Consider the following 27,858-nt stretch of genomic DNA (forward strand, 5'->3'; position numbering starts at 1 on the left):
GGGCTTGATTACCACATGCGGTGCTGCCATCACTCTCTCGTGATGACTTTATCTTGGTTCCTGGAAGGATGGTGGTGGTGACAGTGTGTCAAGAGGAGAGGAGACTCTAAAGAAGCCTGAAGCATGGAATCTGGACACTGGTGATTTGAGGGTATGTGAGTTGGTGGGTGGAGCGATCAGCTGTAGGACTCAGCATCTGACCTCAAAGAACTCACAATTGATTGCAGAGTTAAGACCTCTCACTTAGGAGATGGGACAGGGTGGTGTGACATAAGCCCCCAAACGAAAGGTGCACACAAATATCCCAGCAACTGAGAGGGGGCAGAGGTCCTTTGGGACTGGAGGGGAATCAGGGAAGCTTCGTGGAGAGGAAGGATCTAGAGGAATTTTAAAGGAAGAACAGGATTAGATAGGCCATCAGGCAGGGAAGAGTGGAGAGAAGAGCATGAATAAACGTGTGGAGGTAACAATGAGAACCTGCTACAGCTTGAGACTGGTGAGGAGGTGACCGTAGCTGGGGGCGGGGCAGGGCCGAAGAAAGGCAATTCCTGTCAGAGGACACCAGGAGCAACACTTCAGAGTACGTGGTGGTGATGGGTGGGGGGTGCAGTTTGGGGAGGACCTTGAATGCCAAGCTGAGAAGTTGGGACCTCATTCAGCAGGTAGTAGGAAGGCTTTGAAAGTTTCTGAGATGCCTGGATGATCCAATTTTCTCATGGAAGTTTACAAGACTCCTGAGGATGTGGTCCTGCCTCCCTCCTCAGGTGTGCCTCTCTATCCCATCCCTCACACTCTGTGCTCCAGAGTGTAGAACATTCTTCATACTCCCCGTACTCCTGGCTAAGTCCTATTCCTTCAGTTCTCAATTTTAACATTGCTCTAAGATCTCCAAGAAGCCTTGAAGACACCGTCCCATTTCTCCCAAGCCTGGGCAGATGCTGCCTTTCAAGAAGGCTCCTATAACCCCTTGCGTCTTCCCCATTAGAGCTCGTATCACCGTGTAATTCTTCATTTGTCGGAATCCTCCGCTGGATTGTGAATTCTTTAGAGGCTAGCGACAGTAACTTGTTCACCAGTGTGTCCCTAAGAATCAGCATAGTGTCAGCAAAGTGAGGATGGATGGAGGGGCTGGGGCCGGAGGGGCGGGGAGGAATCTCTCAGGTTCCTCTCAGTTCTTGGCCATGAATTTCTGAAGAAGGACAATGGAATACCACAAGTGTCAACGGGTAAGGTTGGTGGGAAATGCGCCCTTAATTTGAATGATCAGTCTTATACTCTCACTGGAAGCACAAGGTGGAGAACACAAAACAAGCTCAGACCTCCTCCTCACGACCCTGAGAATAAAGCGAAGCCCAGGCTATGTCCAGGCACGCCCAGGAATTATTTGAGGAACGGTGAGGCGGAGGGTTACTAACCGGGACTATAAGCAGTAACGCTCCGCTCGGGCTTTGTAATCGTGGTGGCGGCTCCTCGACCACCAGGGGGAGGAATCGCACCGCATTCCGGGCCTTGGGCGGTTTCACACCAAGACGAGGGGCCGTGTAGAACTCTGGGAATTGTAGTCCTGGGGGGCGGGTCGTAATGTGCCATCTTGCGCTGTGCACCTCGGAAGTTATAGTTCCGGACAGAGAGGCGGGAAATGCTTTTAAGCGCTAATTTCGAGTTCTGGAAACTACAACTACCAAAGGGCAGCTGGCTCCTGGGCAGTTTCCCGTTTCCGTCGAGTTGACCATTTGGGTTGCTTCTGAGAGGTCAACTTGACTGGGTAAGTTTGATTGGAGAAAGCTTCTATTCTGGACTGAGGGGTTTGCAGACTTGCTCACATTCCAGCCAGGTTTGGGGGGCTTCTCGTCTCAATCCCAGACTAATCCACATTAGTCTTTTATCTTTTCTGTTTCCTACTGAGACACCTCCAATATCCGCCCTCACCCTTTATTCTCCCACTATCATCTTGCGCTTTCACTCCCGGCGCCCCTGGAATCCCGCGGTGAGCTCTCTCGTTCGGAGCCCACAGCCCCACCCCGAGCCCACGGCATCACCTCTCTGAAACGTGGCCTTCTTTGTGCTCCACACTTTTTATGTGCTTCACTTTTACCCTCCGTTTCCTGGTTTTCATACTAGTGAAAGAAGGGTCACCATTCTTTCTTCACAATCCACGGAAGTGCCCAGGACTGGAAGTCAGCAGACCTGTGTTTTATTCCAGCTCTGCAGCTCTCTCGCTGTGTGACCCTGGGCAGATCACGGAGCTTCTCTGAGACTCACTCTCGTCAGCTATTATTGAATTGGCCAAAAAGTTCGTTCGGATTTTTCCGTAAGATGGTACGGAAAACCTGAACGAACTTTTTGGCCAACCCATAATACGAAATGGAGATGACAGTTTCTCTCTCCGTCTCAGCTTGAGGCAGTGTTGTGGAGCCAATAAGCTAATACGTGTGAAGTGCTTTATAAACTGTAAAGCCTCCACAAGCGAGAGATTATTTTTACTATAATTATTAATGCTCTGAAAAACTCTTATCTTGGCTCCTTTTATAGCTCTGTCCCCTTGTTGCTCAAACCTGCCCCTTGAGCACTTGGTGTCTCCATTCTCTGAGAGCAGGATGTTAGTTCCTCACTTCCCCAGAGACCACAGACTAATGAGCTTTAAGACTCCAGAGAGCTTTGTCTGGAAGGAAACCCCAGAGAAGTGCTTGTCTTGGACTCTGTCCTGAAATAGCCAGTGATGAAAAGTCCACACAGCTGGCAGAAGGGTGGTCCCTGAACCCTGGAAACAGGGCCCCAGCAGGAGATGGACAGCTGCAGCGTAAGCCCTGTCCATTCCCTCTGGGCTCTTCTGGGCCTGTTTAGTAGACGCTGGTCTTGGGAGGGGTGTCTCAGACTCGAAAAGGCCAGGAGGAAAGAAACCATTTTGTCAAAGGGTTTAATCCAGAAAACCACAAAAATCCCGGAAAAAAAAAAAAAAAAAAAGCTTACCTGGGTATGAGGAAAGAGAGCCATAGCATTGTTAATTAATTCCTAGCATTTTATGAGCACTTAAAATGTACCAGGACCTAGGCAATATCACTTTTCTTATTAATTTTCACTTATGAAGTGTCCTCATTTTACTTATAGGGAACTTAGGCTGAGAGAGGTCATGTAGTTTGTTATGGTTATAGGGCCTTCTATATGTCAGGTGCTTTACATACATTCATTTAATCCTCATCAGCAACTTCATGAGTGATTTATTATTTCTATCATGTGGAGAAGTTATCAGAGGCTTAGAATTGAAGGACCTTGCTCAAGGTCACACAGCCAATTAAGTGATGGAAGTGGAGTTCAGACTGTCACCAAAGCCTTTTTTTCCCCACTATACCATATAGCCTAATTTTTAGATCAAAAAGACAGAGATTAAAGAATTGAGAGGGTTTAAATCAAAGCCAAATAAAGGAAGCATTTTTGGGGTCCCTACTATGTGGAGAAAGCATGAGGATAGATGGTTTGGACTCCAAAGAAATGTAAAACACAGTCTACCTCTGTAGCATATGTGAAGAGATAAGGCATACATGTGTAAAAAATTAAATAGCATTCATTGGATAAACTGACTATTGAGGCCAGTTATATGCAGGGCACTGCATTAAGCCTAGTACTGGCAGAAACATGCTTCTAGGTGGCCATGGGGATTAAACCAAGTGGTATCACAGTCATTATCATTTCATTAATATGAAAATGGTGGACTGGAATACCATATACACTCAGTAAATATTTGCTGCATGCACACGTCTGAATAAAAGAAAAATCAGACTGAATAAAAGAATAAAAGAAAAATCCTGGGTACCATCTGGACCAGAGGTTCTTGAACCTTGGGGATCAGAAAGCTTGGGAAGCTTTATAAACTAATTGACCTCTGGCAATGGGGGCCCTAAAACCTATATTTTTGAAAAGTTTTCCAGTTGATTGTGATAATAGATTCAGGAACTTCTGATCTAGATTCTACTTGGACCACTTATTGGAGGCAAGTTACTGATTGAAAACTGCTAGAATACGTACTAATTCAAGAGCTGTCCTGAGGCAGCCTGTGATTAGTTATGAGGTGAGGGAGGCAGACAGTACTCAGAGTTGAGAGGAGGGAAGGTTGGAAGGACTTGGAAAGCTTCACAGAGAACCAGAGATTTCACTGGGCTTTGATGGTTGGGACAGGTTTGGATGGGTAGAGAGGACTTTAGGCAGGCACCACCGCGAATTGTTTAGATAAGGTGAGCCAAAGAAGGTAGAGACACCTGGGCTGATTTCCTTGGAGAAGTCCATGGCATTTATTAGAAATGACTCTAGATGCTCGGTGTGGATGTTTCTTAGGCAAAATTTGCCAGTCAGATTGGATTTTCCCATCTTCCCATTCTACTTGTGCATCAGTCAGTATGAGCCCAGGGAATGCAGATTCATTTTCATGTTAGCCTCACTCTGGTCAATTAGCTTCTTTAGTTTTTATTTATTTCCAAATTTAATTTAGTTGATGACCTTCCCAGAAACTTTCCAGGACTGCCAGAGAGTTCTGCTCCCCTTCTGTTTGGTTGTTCTCAAGTGCCCTCATCCCGATTCCTATCTCACGTAGTGTTCTCTGTTCGGGTTAAGACCAACATCTCTTCCTATAAGAAGTTACTATCATTCTGGTCACCCAGTCTTGAAACCTGACTCGTCTTTGGCTCTTCCCTCTCCCATAACTCCCCAGATCCACTTAGTTGCCAGATCCTATTGTTTCTACTTTTCACACAATCAACAAATATTTCCTGGATACTTCCTAAGAGCCAGGTACTACACTAGGTGCTTTAAATGCATTATTTCATTTTATCTCCATAGCAACCTTATGAGGATGGGTAGCATTCCCATTGTACAGATGGGGAATCAGGCTTAGAGAGATCAGGTAACTTGCCCAAGGTAAGAAAGCTAGGCAGCGAAGGAGCTGGGCCTCAAACTTGGGTCTTTCAGACTTTATATCTCCCATGTCCACGACCTCATTTCCAGAGTAGATTCCAACGCCTTAGCCTACCACTTGAGGGACTGCTACCCTCCAAATCTGGTCACATCCTCCTTTCTCACCTTGCATCCATCACGAACTTCTCGAGGTTTCTCAAGTGTGCTTTCTCACCTCTGTGCCTTTGCTCACACATTCTTCTACTCGAAAGTCAATCTTCCCATCTTCCCCTGCCCTCCACTTCCAAGCTAAAGGAGCTCTCTTTCTTCTTGGAACTCCCACAGTATTTTGTCTGACCCACTTTTATGGCAGTGAGAACTTGCCGCTGCTTCATTGTCATGTGGGTGCCATGTCCTGTGCCCCCTCCCCACCCGCCGTGGGTCCTCTGTACATTTGCCCTCAAGGGGAAAAGGTCGGGGTCTGAGACTAAGCAGCACACGTTCAGCTTCCTTTTGGCTGAATAGTCCACTGACTGCATCAGGGGCTTCTTTTTAAAATGAATTAGGTTTATTTTTAAATTTGCTTCAGAGAAACAAAATGAAGAAATCTGTAGTAGAAAGAATATCACTTATTATCTTCCAAAGTTAAATAGAATGGCATTAGTATTATTGGTTGTCTGGGGTTTTCCATTAGATCAGACAATTGGAAGTTGGCAATGAGGAGATCTTTGTGTAATAATAGTTCTGGTGACCTTGAGCAGCTCACTTAACCTCTTGAGCAGCTCTCATAACCTCTTAAACTTAATTTCTTCATCAGTAAAGCTCATTTATATACTGGGCTGAGGGGGGTGGTGGTGCAGAGGATAATTGTGAGGAGAAATGATCTCTAAGTTCTCTTCTTGCCCAGGCATGCTTTGACCTGAACTTTCTGATCCATCCCAGAGCATCTTAAAGAAAGCAGAATAATGTAATGACTGAAAATGTGGCTCAGGACTCAGTGTATCTGTTTACGTGCTTTTGGTTCAAGCAATAGAATCTAAACCCAGTTGGTTTAAATAAAAAAGGGGATTTATTGGCTCTTGTAACTAGAAGGTCTAGGACTGGGTCAGGTTTCAGGTACAATCTAATCCAGAGATTCTTAAAGTCTTCACAAATATGACTGTATTTCTCTATGATTCTCTCAGCTCTGCCATCCTCCACAAGTAGCTTCATCCACAAGGTAGCAGAGTGGCTGCAACAGTTCAAGGCTTCATATCCGCACATCACTCTAGCTCAAAACAAGAAAGAACTTTTCCACCCTCAACCGTCAAACCAAAGTCCTGGGCTTTACTCTGGTTGGACCAACTTATTTCATGAGCCCACTCTTCATCCGGATACTGATGGGGATACCAAGGGATGATTGGCCCAACTCTAGAAGTTAGTGAGGTATCAACCCCACCCAAATCACAAGGCTTCTGTGTAGGAGGGCAGGATAGAGTGGATATCAAGAAGTTTGCTCACATTCTCCACTGTCACAGCCACACTGCCCATGATCAAATTCTGGCTCTGCTAGCTGTATGTTCTTGGGTAAATTACCTAACTTTATTAAGCATCAGTTTCCTTATCTGTAAGATGAGATAACAATATATATCCCAGAAGATTGTTGTAAGGATTTAATTAAATAGTATATGTATGTAAAGCACTTGGTGTAGTTCCTGGCACAGAGTAAGCCTGATGCTGCTGTAATGATGTGATTGAAGAGGGACGGAGAGCAGTGGCATTAACCCCAATTTAAGAAGCAGCCAAGTTACAGGAATGTTTTCTAGTCAGAGCATGCACACCTGCCATGTTGAAGGCTCCTGTTTGATCTCCTGCCCACATTATATTCTTCCGTATCTCTGCCCCTTTCTGCTCTTACATTATGTTCTTTCTAGAAATGCTTTCCTTCTTCTCCCCTGCCTCTAAAATCTTCCTCATATTTCAAGGCCCAGCATAAGTGCCTTTATAGTTAATAGTTTCGGTCAGTGATTTTGTATATGTGTAACTGAGTCTCCCCATGAGCAGGATCAGTGAGGGTTAGGAGCTCAGGTCTGGATTAGACAGACCTGAGTTTGCCACCTAGAAGCAGTGTGACTTGGGAAGGTTATTCAACCTCTTCATGCCTTAGTTTCCTCATCTGTAAAACAGGGTCTCACCCTCAGACAGTTATTGAGAGAATGAAATGACGCAACGTATGTAAAAAGCTTAGTTCAGTGCTGACACAGAGTAAATAATTGATGGCAGTAGTTATTGTTATTCTTAGCTTCATGAGGACAAGGTCTGTGTTATAGTCTATGCAGCAGTTACTGCTGTGCTGGGCACATAATCGGTGCTGAATAAACACTTGTTAGTGGGTTTTGAGGAGTATGGAGGCTCTCTTTCCTTTTCATGACCATCTCCTTACCTCTCCACCACCACCAACAGAAAAAGCAGCCCCTAAACCTTAGTAAAGGCAGTGTAGCAAAGTGGATGATGTGGAAGATTGACTGAGTCACCGGCGGGAAGGAGGGGTGATAAGGAGGGGTGGATAGGGGTGGCAGATGACACGAATAAGCAACAGGAAGCTGAGAGGAAACCAGCAAGAGGCTGTTCTATGTTCCACCCTCCAGCCGTCAAGTTCAGCCACGGCCCAAGTCGTTGTTCAGTTCAACTGGTGATGAAATGGGGGTCAACCAGTCCGTGGGCTTTCCGCCTGTCACGGGATCCCACCTCGTAGGCTGTGGGGATGTGATGGAGGGTCAGAGTCTCCAGGTAAGTGTCTCCAGCACGTCTCCGCTGCTTCTGTCTGCACAGGACTTATTGATAGTGAGTCTGATGCGGGTGGGGGAAAACTGAGTTAGAGCTGGTCTGGATTTGGTTGTAGAGCCCCTAGGTCTCTTTTCCCTGACCTTTTTCTTCCTCTTTCCAATTAGAAGCATCTCAATAGACAAGAGATTATGGGTTCTTTTTCTGGCTCAGAGGAAATGGGGCCTCTAGCTTCAAAGGTAGCTCTCAGATGTCTTGAGAGCAGATGCCTGATCCTGGAAAGGTTTTGGATCTCATCTTAATCTGAGTGTATGAGAGGAAGAGCAGTGGACCGTGTGCCATTGACCTTTGACTCCCTGACCCGGGTAGGAAGACAGCCTCCTTTTCTTCCTCTCCTGCCTTCATCTATTTCCCTCTCGTACTTTGGTTCGGGACTTTCCCTCCATCAGTTCCTAGGTTATTCTCTGCTGGCCCTTGAACTCCCCCATCCCTTGTGAGAGGCACATACTTCCTGGTAACCTCTCACCTACTCCCATGTGAAATGAGTGTGCTGCTGTTGCTTCCCAGGGGCCAGCCTGGAGGATTGTCCTGGGTGACCCACCAATGCCGCCCCATTCAGCGTGAGGGCTAATGCCTCGCTCCTGGGACTCCTCCAGGCCTGGGCTCAGGGCCAGATTTAAACCTTTTGATATCTCAAGCATTGGGAATATTGTAGTACCCCTCAGATGTAATTCAAAATACAGTTGGCTGTTTGAAATGACATAAGCCTTACATGTATGCTAAACATAAAATTGCTTCTTTCTGGATTTTCTGAATACAAAATTCAGATATAGGAATTGAAGGTAAAGTTTCCCTGTTTTGGTGCTTTGCTGGTGCCCCAAACACCTGCTGAATGTGTCTGTTGGGAAATCTAGCCATGCTTGGGCTTCTTGCTCTGAGCAGCTGCTCTCTTTTCTTCCTTACAGGGGAGCTTCTTTCGACTCTTCTACCCCTGCCAAGAGGCAGAGGAGACCACAGAGCAGCCCCTGTGGATTCCCCGCTATGAGTACTTCACTGGCCTGGCTGATTACCTGAAGTTTAATAAGCGCTGGGGGGGTTTGCTGTTCAACCTGGCTGTGGGTAAGATTCTCTCCCAGCTGCTTGATTATGTTCCTAGGAGATCCCAAGGCAGACACAGTACATTACAGTTTGCATTGCCCAGCCCTTTTGTAGTGGGGCATCCATTAGCCAGTGTGGTATGGAGAGTTGGAGAGAATTATGTACATAAGAGCTTTGGTTATAGAGTTAGACTGTCTTGGATTCGAATCCAGACTTTATCATTTACTAACTGTGGGGCTTGGGCAAGTTACTTAAAATGTGTCTGAATATCTGATACTTTTGCGGGGTTATAGTGTGGGACATATGTAAAACATGTACTCTAGTGCAGTGCTTGGGATATAGAATGTGTTCCATGGATGGTGGCTATTACTCATTTACTCAGCACATATTAATTCCACTCTGTGCCAGCTATAGTGTAGCTCAAAGAAACGTTCTTAACTGCCAAGGAGCATACTGTCTCCTGCAGTTGCCTCTCTAGCTCCTCCCTCTTCTGGGTCAGATGACATTGAATCATCCCCTTTCCCCAAAGGCCCCACTGTTAGGAACTCTACCCGCTGCCTTGGCATCTCAGGGACTTACTCTGTAAGTTGTTCAGTACTTCCCCTTTGGGTTTATCTGCCCATTTTCTCTTGTGTTTATGCTCCCTAGGGGAGAAGAGGGGAAAGAATAGGTGATTGATTGTCCTGGGCTGCTCGGGCAAAAGGCGGTTCTTCTGCAAGGAGGGCCACATGTCCTCATCACCCCTGTGCCCAGGCTGCCCTTCGCATTGAGCCGGAGATTCTATAGCCCTTGTCTCTGCTAGGATCTTGTCGCCTGCCTGTTAGCTGGAATGGCCCCTTTAAGACAAAGGACTCTGGATACCCCTTGATCATCTTCTCCCATGGCCTGGGAGCCTTCAGGTAAGAGCTGCTCTGCCCCAGACCTTGTCATATTCCTTGCCTGGTTGCAGCTGCTGAGTCTTAGCTTATTCTCAAAGGTCAGGGAAACGCATATTTCCATTTGCCAGTTTTCTTATCTACCATGTGCTTCATCCCAAGGCACTGGGTCCACCTTCTCCAGAAGGCCTTCCCCCAGGCCCCTTTCACCCGGTGGAGCCTTTTATATCCTTGGCTTCTCATGTTCCAGCATTTATATAAATACTTGCTTTTAGCTTTCTTCCTCTATAACAGCCCAGAAGTACTAGAAGGAGCTTGAGCTTTATGGTCAGAGAGGCATTTATTCAACCTACGTTGAGGGCACCTCGGCCTGGGGCACTGGCGTAGTGATGAGGAAGACAGACTCGCTCCAGCTCCCGTGGAGCCTGCAGCCTCAGCTGTAAATCTCAGCCATACCACTGCACTCTGTGAGCTCGGGACTGTGGTAGAACTCTCTGAGCCTAGATTTCCTCATCTGTCAAATGGAATGCCGCTCCCACAGTGTGGGTTATGAGGACTCAGACAGGCACCTAATAGGTGCACACGCCTGCCAGTTTTCCTCTCTGTCTCTCTATGTGGAGGATCGTGGGGTGATGAACTGTAAGATCTCTTTCACCAGATTTCGGGAAACACTGGTCCAAGTTTTACAAGTCAGTATCCATTCAGAAGTCTCCCCATGAATTCTGATTTTTACACCTTGGTGTGTTATATACATAGCTTAATAACTGTAGTACATGCGTTCTTATTTAAGCTTGTGAATATTCTCTCTGTGTGTTCATTCATCAACATATAAGTCTAGTTTATGTCCCAGAGTGTTACACAAAGGCATCTATTCTTGCCTTTTCACACCTCCCACCCCCACCCAAACCATTGTCTACACTGTAGCCAGGCAGATCTATTTTAAAACCAAATATGATCTTGTCATTCCAGCACCTAGAACAGTGCCTGGCATATTGTAGATGTGCAATAAATATTTGTTGAATGAATGAATGAATGAATGAATGTCACTTCCCTATCTAGATCTTTTTAATAGCCCTTTGAACTTAATTCAGCTCTTGTCATTGGCTTACCTGAATGCAGGTCCAGGACAAAGTTTCCAGCCTTGTTGCTTGCTACTTGCCCTACTCCAGTTCTCCAGACAAACAGCCCTAAAGGCACTATGTTAGTTTCTGCCTCAGGGATTTCATTTGTGCTGTGCATTGTGGCTGTTCCCTTTGCCTGGAATACTTGCTGTTCTCCTTCTCTCTTCCTCTTCCTCCTTTTCGTCTTTTGCCTGGCTAATTCCAAATTACCTTAAGGGTCTTAGTTTTGGTGTCACTTTCTTAGGGACACCCATCCTGACCCCTATATTATATTAGGTTAAGTTTTCCGGTGGTGTGCTTTCATAAGACAATCTGTACCTCTCAGTACTTAACATAATTGTAATGAATTAATTACTTATGTGATTATTCTTTAATGTCTGTCTTTTTAACTAGATTGTAAGCTCCACAAAGGCAGAGACCATGTCTGTCTTCTATCTTTCCCAGTGCCTAGGGCATTACCTGGAAAATAGTAGTTTCCCAAGGAATATTTATGTTTTGCTAGGTTCCATACATTCAGCAGATATCTGTTGAGCTCTGTGCCAGCTCCTTGGCATGAAAAGAAGGTGGGACATATAGAGATAAACAAATCAAGGAATTTGCATCCACTAGAGGAGACTGAATATGGATTCACATAACTGTAGCGCATGGCAGGAAGTGGAGAGCAGATGTGGAGATGAGGCTAGAAAGGCAGCAAGATGGTTTTCTTTTTTTTTTTTAATTAATTTATTTTTATTTTTGGCTGCGTTGGGTCTTCATGGCTGCACGCGGGCTTTCTCTAGATGCGGCGAGTGGGCTTCTCATTGTGGTGGCTTCTCTTGTTGCGGAGCACGGGCTCTAGGTGCACGGGCTTCAGTAATTGTGGCACATGGGCTCAGCAGTTGTGGCTTGCAGGCTCTAGAGCGCAGGCTCAGTAGTTGTGGCGCACGGACTTAGTTGCTCTGCGGCATGTGGGATCTTCCCAGACCAGGGCTCGAACCGTCCGTACCCCCTGCATTGGCAGGTGGATTCTTAACTACTGCACCACCAGGGAAGTCCAAGATGGTTTTCAATGTTGATTTCTTATTCAGTAAATTTAGTACCTGCCATGTGCTATGCTGGGGTTGGGTATGTGGTAGTGAATAAAATAGAGACCCTGCTTTCAGATTGTAGTCTAGTGGGGAAAAGAAGCTAAGAAATATTATTTCCTAAGCTGACAGGTATTTTATAGAGAGAGCAGGTGAAGACATGACTTTAGAGTGGTCTTTTTGGACTAAGAGTCTGTATTGAGGCTTCAGATCTCAATAGACTGGGGTGAATCAGTTATAAATACTCTTCATTAACCATAGTGAAATTCCAAGAAAAGGGGCAGGGAGGTAAAGGGACATGGTTTCCTCTTGTTGCATCTGCGGTTAATTCAGGACCTGAAATCCTTCCCATGAGTCACAGACCTCTGGCTTCCCATCCCAGGGAGGAGTATATATATTTAAACATTACCTAGCCATTTGTAATGTGCCTCTGTCTCCTTTGGTTCCCACACAGTCCTGTGAGATACGTGGGGAGGGGGATGCATATTTTACAGATGAGCAAACAGGCTCTGAAAGGCAGACTTGTCCAAAGTTACAGTTTAAACTGGGAAGGGATCAGAAGTCTCTGGCTCTCAAGTCCAGTTCTTTGCCTCCCTGAGAGAAGTGAGAGAAGGTGAAAAGAAACTTAAGATACTGACTTTCCGCATCAATTAGGATCTGAGTAAGTTGTATTTCACAGAAAAACCCCAAACAATAGTGACCTAAATAACATAAAATTTATTTTTTGCTCAGATAAAAAGAAAGCTACAGGTAGACAGAGCTGATATGATAGTTCTACAAAGCTGTCAGAAAACTAGACGTGTAGCTTCTATTTCTAAGGGTATCTCATGACCCAGGCTGCTTTAGGTCTAACCATTACATCCGCAGTCCATGCAATAGGAAGGGAGAACTCTCCTGAAAGTTCTATATAACACAACTGCTTACATCCCATTGACTAGAGCTGCTCTGTCCATTATTGGTAGCTTCTAACCACATGTGCATATTGAACATTTGAAATATGGCTGGTCCAAACTGAGATGTGCTATAAGTATAAAACACACATTGGATTTCAAATACTTCATATGAAAAAAAAAGAGAATGTAATAAAATATTTCATTAATTTAAAAATTTTGATTATATGTTCAAATGATGTTTTGGCTATATTGGGTTAAATAAAATATATTATTAAAATTAATTCTACCTGTTTCTTTTTACTTTTTAAAATATATCTACTAGAAAGTTTTAAATTACTTAGGAGGATAGCATTATATTTCTATTGCTGGGCTAGAACTTAATCACACAGACAAACCTGGCTGCAGAGAGGCTGGGAAATGTCATATTTTTTTGCATGAGAGTGTCTTCAGCTGAAAATTAGATTCTGTTATTAAGGAGGAAGGGAAAAATAGGTGTTTGGAGTAGGCAATTAGCAGTGTCTGCCATATTTTTTCTGGAAAGTTGGAGGACAGACCAAAAAAACCCACATGCTAAATCACAGATGCATATTTGCATATTAAAGAAATAGCCAGAGTCCCTGTCCTCAAGGAGCTTACCAACTAATTTGGGAGACATACAATATATAGACAATAAGAATGCAATTGTTTGAAGTAGCCAAACTCTTGGGGTTGGGGGTGGAGGAGATGCGTCAGTGTATGCGGTTGAAAAACACGGTGGCTTGACTTGCACATGCTCCCTGGAGGAGGACACTGGAGCCTTGGTGAGAGCAGGGGTATGCTGGCTGGAAAAAGCTCCTGGGGAAGGGCTGCTGCAAATGAAACTTCCTCCATTCCATCTTTTGAGATGGCTACTAGCAGAGCATGGTTGGACTAGGGGCTAAGGGTAGGCCATTCTTTTGATCACTTCTCTCGGTTCCTTCCTGGATCTTTAGGACACTGTATTCAGCCTTCTGCATGGAGCTGGCCTCCCATGGCTTTGTGGTTGCTGTACCAGAGCACAGGTGAGGGATGACAGTCACAATGAACCATCATGGGTTGGGTGCCTGCAGTGGGCTAGGGTATAGGCTAGTTCCCTATAGAGATATTATTTCTAGTCCTCACAACATTATGCAAGGTAGGGGTTATATTCATTTTAAAGGTGAGGAAACCAAGGTTCAAAGATGTTGAATAACTTGCTGAAAGTGACATAGCTGAATTGGGGTTCAAACCCAGGTCAGTCTCCAAAATCCACATTTTTTTCTACTCTCCTATGTGTGCCCCCGATCTTTTTCCCTATTAGCTAAAGGATAATCTAGAATGTCTTGGCTGAAAAGGAGGATTTGGTAAAGGGGAGAAATAAGTCCAAGTGTCTTCTGGTTTCTCTCTGGTGGCACATGTATTGCAGGGATGGGTCAGCTGCGGCAACCTGTTTCTGCAAGCAGGCCCCAGAGGAGAACCAGCCCAACAGCGAGTCACTGGAGGAGGAATGGATCCCCCACCGTCAAATTGAGGAAGGGGAGAAGGAATTCCACGTTCGGAATTGCCAGGTAGGCTTATGCCAGTGGGGAGGGAGAGTTACTAAGCCTGTCCTCCCTATAAAACACTCACTAAGAAGACTTTGAACTAACCTCTCTTGAAATCTTGGTCATAGTGGTTCTGAGCTTGTCACATCAGAGAAATGAGGTATTAATCAAGACTCTTACAATTGCAAGTGACAGAAACCCAACTTAAGCTTGTTAGGCAAAAAGGAGAATTGGTTGGCTTATATAAGCAGACAAGGGAAGGGCAAGACTGCTAGAACCAGACTCAAATGCCATTGGGACTTGTTTTTCGCTATTATCTCTGTCCCTCTGCTGGTTGGTCTCATCTGCTAACTGGCTTACCTTATGAGGTTGCATATGTTTGCCCTCACCCTCTGAGAGAATAGGGCTGTTTTGGGGTTGTCCCCCACTTCTACGCCAAGGTGCAAGATGAAAAATCCTGGATAGAGGCTCCGAGGCTGGGGAGAAGTACCAAAATACGAAGTTCTCATCCAAAATACATTGCTAAATTTTTTTGGGGGAGGGGCAATCCTCAAAAGTCAGGGTTAACAGGAGAAGTGGGGCAGGTGAGTGCTAGGCAGACAAAAACAATAGACATGTGCTATAAGTGGGCAAGTGGAATCCAGTACTGGGTTGATGATAGGAGCACTTTTGTGTCCTTTTGTTGTCAAAGTGCTTTCATATGGCACACTGTATACCCATATTATACCCCTGTGTACCACGGGTAGGTAGGTAGAGTCTGAACAGCAGGGCCGACTTCATTGTGCTTTTAGGTGGTGCTTACGTGAGTGGCTGTGAGGGAGCTAAGCCTTTCTCAGGGTGTGGGGACCGCAGTGCTGGCTGAGATGTGCGTGGGCACATCGTCTCTGCGTTCTTCCTCGGCTCTGTAGGGGAGCGAGATCCCCGCTGGATGGTTGTGCGGTATTCCAGCTCCCACTGGGACTGTCTGTTGCAGGTGCATCAGAGGGTAAGCGAGTGCCTGAGGGTGTTAACTGTCCTGCAAGAGGCCGCTGCTGGGCAGACTGTCCTCAACACCATGCCTGGAGGGTTGGATCTGATGACCTTGAAGGTATGGCAACAGTTGGTATGACCTGGAGCACATTTTATTCATCAAGACTTTTTTGGTTGCAAATAACAGAAGCCTAACTCACTAGCTTAAACCAAAAGAGAATTTATTGGCCCAACTAAGTAGGAAGACCAAAAGCAGATTGGCTTCAGGCCAGTATGGCTAGATCCAGGGTCTCAAACATTGTCATCAAAGCTCTGGCACTCTCTCCCTTCTCCCGGCTCAGCTCCACTCTGTGTATATGGGCTTCATTCTCACCAGACTCTCTCCATTAGGCAAGAAAGGTGGTTGCTGGCATATTCCAAGCCTGCATCTCAACTCAGCTCCAGACCTAAAAGGAAAAGAAACTCTGGTAGTTTTCAGCAATCTGGAAAGGCCATGGCCTGCTTGGGTCACATGCCTGTTCCGGGCCAGTCACTGTGCCAGAGGGATAGGGTATTCTGGTTGGCCTGCCTACATTATACACCCATTTCCGGGTCAGGGGAACCTGAGCACCAGGACTGACAGCCCCATGAGGCCGCATGGGTGAGGGAGTGATGGTTTGTTCCGCAAAGGAAGGGCTATGGAGCCGCATACAACGTGTGTTGTCTACTGCAGGCTCGTTCCTGCCTTTAAAGGAGTCCTAAGAACCCCCCAGGAGGAGAGAAACTGTCCCCCCATGGAATCTGGTGCCTATGAAGGCACATTTTCCTCCCCTATCCAGTCCTTTCCTCCGTAATTTCAAAAGTAGCTCAGGCTTTATTTAGAGGACCAAGAAATCACACAAAAGCATGAAGGAAAAAGAAACGGAATTTTTTGGACATTTTGATGTTTGTCCTTCCAGTTCTTTTAAGATACATTTTTTTAAAAACAATAATGTTACTATTTAATACAAGCTGTTTTGTGGCCTTTTTCTTCATTTAGCAAAACAGTATGAATGTCTTCTTATTCCAGTTAATATTTTTCTATGGCATGATTTTTAATAGCCATGTAATATGCCATTGTATGAGTGAGAATGGTATATACATATATATATATAAATATGTAATAATTACTCCTTTATGAGGGCTTCCTATGATAAGAGCTCTTTTCACAAACATATGCATTGTTATATCTTTACATAGAAAGAAACCAAGGATCTAAGAGGCTAAGTATCTGCCCAGGGTTACACAGCTAAGCAAGTGGTAGAGTCAAACTTTAAACTGGGGCTTTTTGCCTATGCGGTGTGCCCCAAAGCCTCTTTAGAAAATATCTTTTAAAGGCTCTGGAAAAGTCTTCCAGGAAGAAACATCAGCCTGAATGGCCAATAGGTAAGGCAGGACCTGAAATCTAGAGAGCTTTGCCCGCTATATGGTGTATGTCATCAGTCCCCACCGGATAAGCAGGGCCAGGCACCGCAGTTCAGGCCTATGGGCCTGTGGGCCTGTGTGCCTGAGACAGGCAGCGGGGGATGGCGGGCTATGTGTAGTTGGATTAGTTAAGAGGCAGCCTTTTGGAGAAATACAGGATGAAAAAAGCTAAGTGAATTTTCCTCTATCAGATTGAGCAAGATCCAGAAATTGATTACTCACCCTGTCGGCAAAGCTGTGGGGAAGTAGGCTCTGCTCCATTGCCAGTGTGAGTGCAGATTGCCCCATGCAGGGCAGTTTGGCAATAGCTCTCAACAGCATGAATGCACATAGTGTTTGACCCAGCAATTTCCAATTCTGGGAATTTATTTTACACATCCCTGCACACATGTAACATGATGTATGTACAAGGTTATTCATCCCAGTGTTGTTTGTAATAACAAAAGATTGATAGTATCCTAAATGTTCACCCATAAGTGACCACAGCTGGTTTAATAGATTATGGAACAATGGATTTATTATTTTGGATAATACTAATTGCTATAACATGTAAGCCCCAAATCTCAGTGGCTTAACAAAGAGAAATTTATTTCTCTCCCACCTGAAGTCCAAAATGGGTGCTTCTATGCAAGGGCTGACTCAGGGATCCAGGCTCCCTTCTTCTAATCGCTCTACCCTCTTCCACCTGTGAAACCCAACTTCACCATGTACGTTAAGCCAGGAATGGGAAAGAGCATGGAGGTTTGTATGGAAGAGTTTTTATAGACCATGCCTGTAAATGGAGATAATCACTTTCATATTCTATCACAAGACCACTATCACTCACATCAAGTCACAAGGCCACATCTAACTGCTGGGAAATAGAGTCTAGCTGTGTGTCCAGGAAGAAGAACAGTTTTGGTGATCACTAGCTGTCTGTACCATGGTGAAATCAAATGTAGCTGTAAAAAAGAATACGGAAGCTCTTTATGTACTAATATTATTGTATAAAAAAAGTAAGATACAATATCACTTGTGTAAAGGGGGGAAAGTATATAATCATGTTTACCTGTGTAGGCATAAGTAAGCTCTGCAAAGACGCAAGCAACTTTCCTGTCTGGGTAGGGAGTGGGCAACTTTGTGGAAAGGGAATAGGGTAGGTAGGAGACTTCTCTATATACTCCTGATTTTAGAGTTATGTAAATATATTAACTTATTAAAAAAGCTGAAGAGACCTTGACCAATCCAAAGGTACTGAGCAAAGAGGGGAGAATTTAGCTACAAAAACTTGGGATAGAAGTTGGGAAGAGCAAAGGAGAGCATGGGTTCAGGGCAGAGGCTGGGCAGCAAATCCTGGCGAGATTTTTTGAGCCCCTTAGCAGGCAGCTGCAGTGGTTTTTTATATAACCATGTCCTGAAGGCTTCTGGGGACAACCAGAAATAGATGCCTGCAGAGCACGTTAGAGCGAGCAGGCTCACTTTGCTAGATAAAAGTCACGACAGATGTCAGAGGAGGTAGAACCTGAGTTGGTTTTGGTACAAGCAGTCCTTGCTTCAGAGCAAAGTGGAGGGGCAGTAGGAGCACCCCCATTCTGTCCTTGACTTGGTGCATGTGTCATCCATCCCTCTGGTTGGATTGGTTATAAGGCAAGGATCTAAATGAAGTGAGTTGTTATTCTTTTTTTTTTTTTTTTTTGGCCGCGCCATGTGGCTTGTGGGATTTTAGTTTCCTGACCAGGAATCAAACCCGGGCCACCACAGTGAAAGCGCTGAGTCCTGATCACTGAACCGCCAGGGAAGTCCTGAGAGTTCTTATTCTTAACGTGCTCTTATACTGATAGGTCATATAATTTCTGTTTATTCATTTATTCATAGATATTTGAATATCTACCTCGCCCAGATATTATAGGTGGCAAGATTATTAAAATAAAGATGAAAAATGTGGTTTTCAGAATTCCTGCCTACAGAAGGCTGTTCAGTCCAGGGGTGGCCTGACCCGTTGCTCTCCAGTGGGCAAGAGGCGCTTAATACCGTGGTTTTGGAGGTCTCGCCCACTGTATTGTGTTTCTGCATCATTGTCTTACTGTTTCTTCCTCTTGCCCCTGAAGAGTTCCTAAAAATGCACCCCTGTGTTTCTGACCTGGCTTTTTCAGGGCAGCATTGACATGAGCCGCGTGGCTGTAATGGGACATTCATTTGGAGGGGCCACAGCTATTCTGGCTTTGGCCAAGGAGACCCGATTTCGGTGAGTTTCCCAGTGATGCTGCTGTTAGCTCCACACACCATACATTCATTCAGCATGTATTTTGTGCTAGGTACTGTTTTGGGAGGTGGGGATTCAGTGGTGAAGAAGAAAGCAAGGTCTCTGACTTCATGGAATTATGTTGCTGTGGGAGGAGACTAGTAAACAAGTAATCAAATCCCTGGCACCCAAGTGCAACGAAGAAAGTAAAATAGGCTAATAAGCTGGAGTATGTGGACGCTTCCTGGAGAAAGTGACATAAGATAGACTCAAAGGCAAAGAAACCAACCACATAAAGATCTAGGAGAAGATCATTCTAGGCAGAGGGAACAGCTAAAGGCCCTGAGGTGGAAAGAAGCTTGCTGTTTCAGTGTGGGAGGACCATAGTGAGCGAGGGGGAAGTGATTCAAGGTGTGATCAGGGAGATAAACAGGGGCCCGGTCATGGGGCCTTTTGGCCAGAGTAAGGAAGTTAGATTTTATTCTAAGTATGACAGGAAACCATTGAAAGATTTTAAGTATAGAAAAATCTTATTTACATTTAAAAACCACTATGTGAAGAGTGGGTTGTAGCAGGATAAGACTGGAAACAAGGAGGCTAAGTAGAAGGAGGCTATTTCAGAATCAAGGTGAGAGATGAGGGATTTGCTTTAGGATGGAGATAGTGGGATGGAGAGAAGTGAAGAGAGTCAGGATAGGTTTTAGAATTTTCAGGACTTAGTGGTGTTTGAGGTGAAGGAAAGAGAGGAATCAAGGTTTTTCATCTGTGTGTCCATCATTTGAGTGGAAGATGATTGTCCTTTATTGAGTTGGAGGAGACTGGAGGAGCATTGGGGGTGGGGGAGAGTAGGATGCTAATCTTAGGGCCTTAGTTTTGCCCTTGGTGACAGAGATTACTGCTGGACAAACTGGCCATGACTTTGAGTTGTGGCACCAAGGAGGCTTTCCCTGACGTTCCTGCCACGTATGCTCTGGGCTTACTTAGCAGCTTGTGCAATCAGGGCACTAAACTGTATTTTGCTACCTTGTGTGTTCTATCTCCACTGCTATTCTGGGAGCTCCAGGAGAGCAACAACTGTGTCATTTATCTCTAGATCCACAGCACAAGGTTAAGCACATAGTAGGTACTTGATGAGGTGAACGAATGAATGAGTAAATGAATGAAGTGCCATTCTGTGTGACTCAGGTCAGCTGCCTGAGAGTAGATCCAAGAGAAGGAGGAGGTCTGATCCTTGTTTTCAGAGAGTTTAAAAATCTAGAAGGATTTTTGGCGACAGGTAAAAGTGATCTCTATCCAAGATCCTAACTGAAGGGTATGGGCCCTGGTTCCCCTTCCTCGCTTTCTGAGCTTTTACCCCACTGAAGGGAGAACTACCCTAATTGTTCTTGCTTGAGTTTCTACATGGCAGTTCCACATGTCTGGTCCTGTTTCAGGTGTGCTGTGGCTCTGGATGCTTGGATGTTTCCTCTGGAACGTGACTTTTACCCCACGGCCCGAGGCCCTATATTTTTCATCAATGCTGAGAAATTCCAGACAATGGAGAGCGTCAACTTGATGAAGAAGATTTGTGCCCAGCATGACCAATCCAGGATCATAACTGTCCTGTGAGTAAACTCCAAGATCATGATCCCCAGTGTCCTCTCCATTTTCTACTCAGCTGTGGCTCCCGTAATTTCCTCTAAATTATCCAGAAGTTCTACCCATTGATAGAATACATGAATACCTCCTGAATTTCAAAATCTTAATTCCTTTGGAATTTCATATCTGTCCTTCTTCTCCACTTAGCTCCACCTACAGTGATTTCTTCACTAGTTTATATGACTTTATGACAGGGTGTTATGGGATTATGTGTTAGAGAGGAAGAGGTGTGGGTCTGGGTGGACTCCAGGAATCTCTAATCTCACTTGGGAATTTTATCGAGTCTTTTGAAGAGTGTGGATATAGTAGACCTTTGGCACTCACAGGATGGATTTTTAGAGACCTTCCTGAATACCTAAATTCAGGTATCTTCCATGAACCATCTATTCTCTGCCTGAGAGAAACCACATTCTCTTCACTTCCATCAACACTGTCAGATGGTTTGATTTTAGGAGACATTTTTCACAGAGAGAAGATTTTGAGTGACTTTAAGAAATGAACTTTAGGGCTTCCCTGGTGGCGCAGTGGTTAAGAATCCGCCTGCCAATGCAGGGGACACGGGTTCAAGCCCTGGTCCAGGAAGATCCCACATGCCGTGGAGCGACTAAGCCCGTGCACCACACCTAGAGCCTGTGTGCCACAACTACTGAGCCCGTGTGCCACAACTACTGAAGCCCACACGCCTAGAGCCCGTGCTCCACAACAAAAGAAGCCACCACAATGAGAAGCCTGCGCACTGCAACAAAGAGTAGCCCCTGCTTGCCACAACCAGAGAAAAGCCCACGTGCAGCAACGAAGACCCAACGCAGCCAAAAATAAATAAAATAAAATAAAATAAATAAATTTATAAAAAAAAAAAGAAATGAACTTTACATAGGAAGTGGCTTAGAGCTACAGGTTCAGGGCTAAAGTCTCACTGACAAGTCTCTGACTTGGTCCTGCCCTGTACTTGAGCCAAATAGCCCACATGATTCAAGGATCGCAGGTCCTATTTCAGCGAAATGACAAGTAACTACATGTCATGGACCTATGGACTCATTCAGGTGGTTGAAATGCCAGATCCAAAGCCCGGACTGCTAGGGGTCTGCTCAGTAGGCCATGGCTTCTTCCCTTGCCCATCTTGGCCCAGGCTGTTTTCCTTGGGGCCAGCCCCTCTCCTTTTATTTTGATTTCATGGCAGCAGAGGACTGCTTGACAGTTTCCCTAAGCCATTCAGATCCAGGATAACCGTGACCTCTGGAGAGGAGGGAGAGCATTTGGGAAGGGATACACAAAAACTGCGGATTTAGCTCTTTTTTTTTTAAAATAAATTTATTTTATTTATTTATTTTTGGCTGCGTTGGGTCTTTGTTGCTGCACACAGACTTTCTCTAGTTGTGGAGAGTGGGGACTACTCTTCGTTGCAGTGCACGTGCCTCACATTGCAGTGGCTTCTCTTGTTGTGGAGCACAGGCTCTAGGCATGCGGACTTCAGTAGTTGTGGCACGTGAGCTCAGTAGTTATGGCTCACAGGCTCTGGAGCGCAGGGTCAGTAGTTGTGGCTCATGGGCTTAGTTGCTCCGCGGCATGTGGGATCTCCCCAGACCAGGGATCGAACCCATGTCCCCTGCATTGGCAGGCGGATTCTTAACCACTGCGCCACCAGGGAAGTCCCTGGATTTAACTCATGACAATATATTATTTCTTAAGCTGAGTGCTGGATACTCAAGTATCCATTATATTTTTCTTTATACTTTCATATGTGCCTTAGATAATCCATTTTAAAGTCAGTTTTTCTGCATGATATCAAATAGAGTTTAACATTTAGATCTTCCTTCCCTCATTGAATTGACTAGTAAATTTAGTTATGAGTAATTTAGCTAGAAATGAACCTAGTGAGAATTTCACCTTCAAATTAAGTGCATTTGATGTCAAAGGACTTAAGTTCTGATCCAGAAACACTCTTTTACAAGCACTTGCCCTAACTTTTCTGATTACTTAATGGCAAGTTATTTCTTTTTCCTGTTTACTTTGTGTACAGTTCTGAGCTAAAGATGGAGCTGATAAGTTTTGTGAATGTTCAGAAGTCACTGGGTAAAAACCGTGGGGTGATAGTTTATAATAACATGGGAATGGCAAGTCTGTGATAGTTTATAATAACGTAGGAATGGCAGGTGCTGCAGACCTCGCCTCAATGCCCCATCCGCTCTCCAGCTGACTCCGCCTTTTCCCTGCATAGTCTGGCCTTATGGTCTAGGAGTTGAAGCAGCTTTGAAGCCAGGTATACCTCCTTTCAAATCCTAGCTCCATCCCTTACTAGCTGTGTGAACTTGGGCAGATCATTTCTCTCCTCTGGTCTGTCAAAGAGGAAAATACTTCCCTTACAAGATAGTTGTGAAAATTAAGTGAGATAATGCATGTAAAGCACCTTGCACATTGTAGGTGCTTAAATATTTATGTGCCCTAGCCTCCAGAGCCCTACCAGATACTTGTTTTTCTTTTCTTTTAGTGGTTCTGTTCATCGGAGTCAAACTGACTTTGCTTTTGTGGCTGGTAACTGGATTGGTAAATTCTTCTCCACTCAAACCCATGGGAGCTTGGACCCCTATAAAGGTCAGGAGACTGTGGTGCGGGCCATGCTGGCCTTCCTGCAGAAGCACCTTGGTAAGGAGAGAACTGGGGCTCGTGGGGCAGCTGGGGGGGTCTCTTAGATTTCCCTGCACAGTGGTCTATACTGACATGTCTCGGATCAGGGAGATTTATGGCAAAACGTGAGTGAAGGAGAGAGTTACATAGAATTCTAGAAAGAACACTTAGCTGAAAGTTTGGAGATCCTGATTCTGTCTCTTACCACCTGAATGACCTTGACCTAGTCATTTAACTTTTCTGAGCCTTGGTTTCCTCACTGTAAATGGAACATTCACCTCTCTCTACTCCACTACCTCTGTTTTAACTCATTAGCGCTCACCTTATCTGTGCTGTGGAGGAGGTTATGACGATAGATGGGCTAAATTGTGGAAGTGCTATTTAAAAAAAGAAAAAGCATAGAAGGATGATGATTCATGTCATAAATCACAGGCCAGCAAATGGCAAGACCTGTAGAGGTCTTTGGTCCAGCCTCCCACCCAGAGAAGACATCCTCTCATTATCTTCCCTGCTGTGTGGTCGCGCAGCATGGAGAGTGCGCTGCTCTGAGGGTCAGCCCTCTCCGTCACTGGAAACTTCAATAGTTTTAAGAATTGATATTCTAGTTAGGCTTTTTTTGGTTACAAGGACTAGAGATCCACTAATTTACCTCGAGAAGAAAGGACAGTTTGTTTATGAGAGTACACCTGGCCAGGCAGGGAAGGGAAAAGTTACAGGAACCGAGGTAGCTTGTAGGACTGACTTCTCTCTGTCTCTCTCTTGGGCTCAGTCTCTCTGTCTCTTCCTCTCATGACATCTCTGTTTCTCTTTGCTCCGGTCTGCATTTTTCCTCTTTCCCGTCTGTACTTTTACTCTTGCTGAGAGCATCTGCGTATCCACTGTTTCTGCTTCCTTATCACTTCGGTTGGCTTGAACCACGTGCGGCTTGTTCTCTCTCCCCGTGGCATCCTTTCATCTTCAGCTCCCTCTGCTGGGCGTAAGGCAGCTTCCTTCAGAAGGGAAGTTAGGTTTGACCTAACTCTAACCTAAGACCAAGATCTGATTCTTTGTAACTCCTCCCCACTTGCCTTGGGTATCCCCTCAAGAGCTACCCCGAGAAGCCTCAGACCCCTGTACATGGCAGCTCTTTAGATATTTGAAGTCACCTATGGTGTCCTCTCTGAGTTTTCTGTTCATTAAGCTAAATGTGCCTGGTACCTCCACCTGTTCCCTGTGCAGTTTCCCGTGGGGCCATTTATTTCCCCCTTTGGATGTGCTGTTTGTTGGTGTGCCTTTTAACATGTGCTGCCCTGACTTGAACACGACATGCCAGATGGGGTCGGGCCAGTGCCTGGTACAGCAGGACTGTCACCTCTGAGCTCTGGACACTAGACTTCTAGTTGGATGGCCTGAGTGTATTAACCTTTCCACCAAGTGCCAAACAAATCTGATTTGGATTGAGTTTGCTTTTAAAATGTATCTGTCCTATTTTGAATGTATTGACTTTTTGAACCTAAATTTACATTTTAATATTTATGCCTGTTCATTTCATCTTGCTCATCATGAGCCATTGTGCCAGCATGGGTTTAGAGCCTTTAGGGTTAAGAGAGACCTTAGAGCATCACTCTTATCACTTGGTAGGAGAGGAATGGATCCATGTCTCAAGACTTTAACGGGGCCTGGTTACACGGTCCTCAGCCCACTTTCCCTGTTTCCTCTTAGGCATCATATCATTAGGGGAGAGCTAAAGATGACAGGGGAGCCCACCATGGCATGATTGCTCTCGCTTGAGTAGCAATGTCCATTGAGCTAAGATACTCACTATTGGAGACCAGCAGAAGATTAGGAGAGTCTTAGATTGTAGGAAGATTGTTGAGGACGTGCTTTATGCCAGGCCTTCTGCTGAGTACTTTAGTTACATTAGCATGTATAATCCTGCAGATGGCCCTTTCCAATGGGTGCTTTTATTATTAACTCCATTTTACAGACGAGGATACTAAAGCTTAGAAAATTTAAGTAATTCATCCAAGGTTATCTGGTTAGTAAGTAGCAAAGCCAGAATGCCCCCTCGGCTGTCTGATTCGAAAGCCCAGGTACTTCATTGCTGCACTGTTCTGGCAGTGGCTCTGCTGACCCAGGGATGCACTGAGTCTTTGGGAGACACAGAGGACAGGCCCTAACTCTGACGGAAGGGAAAGGACAGCTAGGAAAGGAGGCTCCCTAGACAAAATGATGCTTGTCTTTAATGTTAGAGATGAGTAACGCTCACTAGGCAGGGAGGGGCCAAGGGTCTTCTAGACAGAGGCACAAAGACTGGTGTGGGCTTGGTCAGTTTTGAGAAGCTGTGTTTAGTGTATTTGGAGTTCAGGATAGTGAATTGTTGGAAGATAAAGGTAGAGAAGTGGGCAGAAACCAGATCTAGAAGCCCATGTATTTGCTGAAATAAGTTTGAATTTTTTTTTAAATTTATTTAATTTATTTTTTATTTATTTTTGGCTGTGTTGGGTCTTCGTTGCTGTGTGCGGGCTTCCTCTAGTTGTGGCGAGCAGGAGCTACTCTTCGTTGCGGTGCATGTGCTTCTCATTGCGGTGGCTTTTCTTGTTGTGGAGCACGGGATCTAGGTGCACGGGCTTCAGTAGCTGTGGCTCGCGAGCTCTAGAGTGCAGGCTCAGTAGTTGTGGTGCACAGGCTTAGTTGCTCCGCGGCGTGTGGGATCTTCCCGGACCAGGGATCGAACCCATGTCCCCTACATTGGCAGGCGGATTCTTAACCACTGCACCACCAGGGAAGTCCCATAAGTTTGAATTGGGCTGTGAGTGTCCTTGGTGGGTTCTAAGCAAGGGATTGTCATGATTAGACTTGTGTTTGTAGTCTGGCTGCATCATGGAGGATGGGTGAAATGGGGCAGTTTGAGAGCCTGCCCAGCAAAGAGCCCAGCTAGGAGGCTCTTGCAGTATCCAAGTGATTAAGAGATAAGACAGTGAAAAAAGGCAAAGGCTCTCAGCTTGGGGTAATCAGTTTTGCAAAGAGAAAAGCTTTCTGGTGGCCATTTCCCACAGTACCTTGTCACGTGGGAAACTACAATAGGTTGTAGGTGGCTCAGGTGAACTTCTCACCACTCCTAAAAAATACCTGTGATCCTAAAAAATACCTCTGAGAGCACATGTTCCGCTGACTCAGGGATTGTGTTACCTTCTGTTAAGAAGATTGGTGTTTCTTTCATATGAACTACATGCAGCTCCTGTCTCCAGCTACTCATCCTCCCTCCCACTCTCCTGGAAGACCATTTCACACCTTCTTCTTTCTCTTCAAAGCTCTAACGCCTTCCCCCCCATCCTGTCTCTCAGCTGCTTAACTTTGTCTCCCACTTCACTAAGAAAATGGAAGCAGTCCGTACCTCCTCAAAATCCCAACACTGCATCTACCTACCTTCTTGCACATACTCAGCTTCCCATCTGGTTCCTAGAGGTTCCTACTCAAGTCGTCTAACTGGGCCGACCCCTCCGCCTGCACGCTGGACGTCACCCTCTTTGGTCTGCTCAGGATGATTATGCCAGCAATTTTTTCCTCTTTACCTTAGATCATCAATTTTTCCCCCTCTGCTGGTTTATTTCATGCTGAAATTTCTCTTGAAAAGAATCTGTCTTGACCCACACTTTGCCCCCCAGTTACCACCCTGTTTCCCTGTTCCTCATGATAGCGAACTCCTCACAAGAATGTCTTCACTTTCTCTGATTCTTCTCTTCCCATTCTCTCTTGAACCGACTCCAGTCAACCTTTTGCATCCCAGTCCTCCATGAAAACTGCCCTTGTCAAGGTCACCGGTGACCTTCACAGCACTAAATCCAGCGGTCACTTCTCATTCCTCATCTCACTGGGACTCTCAGCAGCTGCTGACAGAGCTGGTGACGCCCTCCTCTGTGAAGCCCTGTCTTTACTTCCAAGACATCCCCCTGCGGATCTCCTCCCCTCTCAGTGTCTGCTCCTCCTCCATCTGCTTTGCTGCTTCCAGGACTCAGTGCTTGGACCGCTTCTCTACCTGTATCCCCTCATGTCATCTAGTCTCATGGCTTTAAATGCCATGTCTGTGCTGACAACTCTCCAGTTTATGTCTCCAGTTTGATCTCGCCCATGAACATCAGATTTATATAACCCACGACTCAACATCTCGATGTCTTAGGGACATCACACACAAGAACGGCTTTCAACTGCAGTCTTTCCCTCCTCAGTTAATAGTAACTCCATCCTTCTAGTTACTCAAACCAAAGTCCCCATTCTTTTCTGTTACACCTCCCATCTAATCCCTCAGAGAATCCTATTGGCTCTACCTTCAAAATACGAATGGAAAGTAATCACTTGGGGCTTCCCTGGTGGCACAGTGGTTAAGAATCCGCCTGCCAATGCAGGGGACACGGGTTTGAGCCCTGGTCCGGGAAGATCCCACATGCCGCGGAGCAACTAAGCCCGTGCACCACAACTACTGAGCCTGTGTGTCACAACTACTGAAGCTTGCGCGCCTAGAGCCCGTGCTCCACAACAAGAGAAGCCACCACAATGAGAAGCCCGCGCACCGCAACGAAGAGTAGCCCCCGCTCGCCGCAACTAGAGAAAGCCCACGCACAGCAACAAAGACCCAACGCAGCCAAAAATAAATAAATGAATAAATAAATTTATTAAAAAAAAAGAAAGTAATCACTGGTCACCACCCCCACAACTACCATCCTGTCCAACTCTTCTCACACTT

The 27,858-nt window shown here is 45.4% G+C and overlaps 1 protein-coding gene across 7 annotated transcripts in view; it reads left to right on the forward strand.

Moving 5' to 3' along the window:
• Nucleotides 1–27,858, forward strand: part of PAFAH2 (platelet activating factor acetylhydrolase 2) — a 43,749-nt gene that overhangs the window by 10,387 nt on the left and 5,504 nt on the right. For 6 of the 7 annotated variants that reach the window (XR_009700552.1, XR_009700551.1, XM_061186963.1 and 3 more), the window contains exons 1-10: nt 1,712–1,765; nt 7,512–7,653; nt 8,613–8,766; nt 9,548–9,644; nt 13,670–13,738; nt 14,122–14,263; nt 15,213–15,326; nt 18,784–18,875; nt 20,306–20,476; nt 22,999–23,153. Coding sequence is in view for 5 of the 7 variants with exons in the window: in XM_061186963.1 (XP_061042946.1) it covers nt 7,564–7,653; nt 8,613–8,766; nt 9,548–9,644; nt 13,670–13,738; nt 14,122–14,263; nt 15,213–15,326; nt 18,784–18,875; nt 20,306–20,476; nt 22,999–23,153 (1,084 nt within the window). In the remaining 2 variants the exon portion in view is untranslated. Of the gene's footprint in view, nt 1–1,711; nt 1,766–7,511; nt 7,654–8,612; nt 8,767–9,547; nt 9,645–13,669; nt 13,739–14,121; nt 14,264–15,212; nt 15,327–18,783; nt 18,876–20,305; nt 20,477–22,998; nt 23,154–27,858 lie in introns of those variants that run through there. The other variant, XM_061186962.1, reaches the window with a different exon arrangement.

The sequence above is a fragment of the Eubalaena glacialis genome, chromosome 3, assembly GCF_028564815.1.
Source record: "Eubalaena glacialis isolate mEubGla1 chromosome 3, mEubGla1.1.hap2.+ XY, whole genome shotgun sequence".
In the NCBI taxonomy this organism is placed as follows: Eukaryota; Metazoa; Chordata; class Mammalia; order Artiodactyla; family Balaenidae; genus Eubalaena; species Eubalaena glacialis.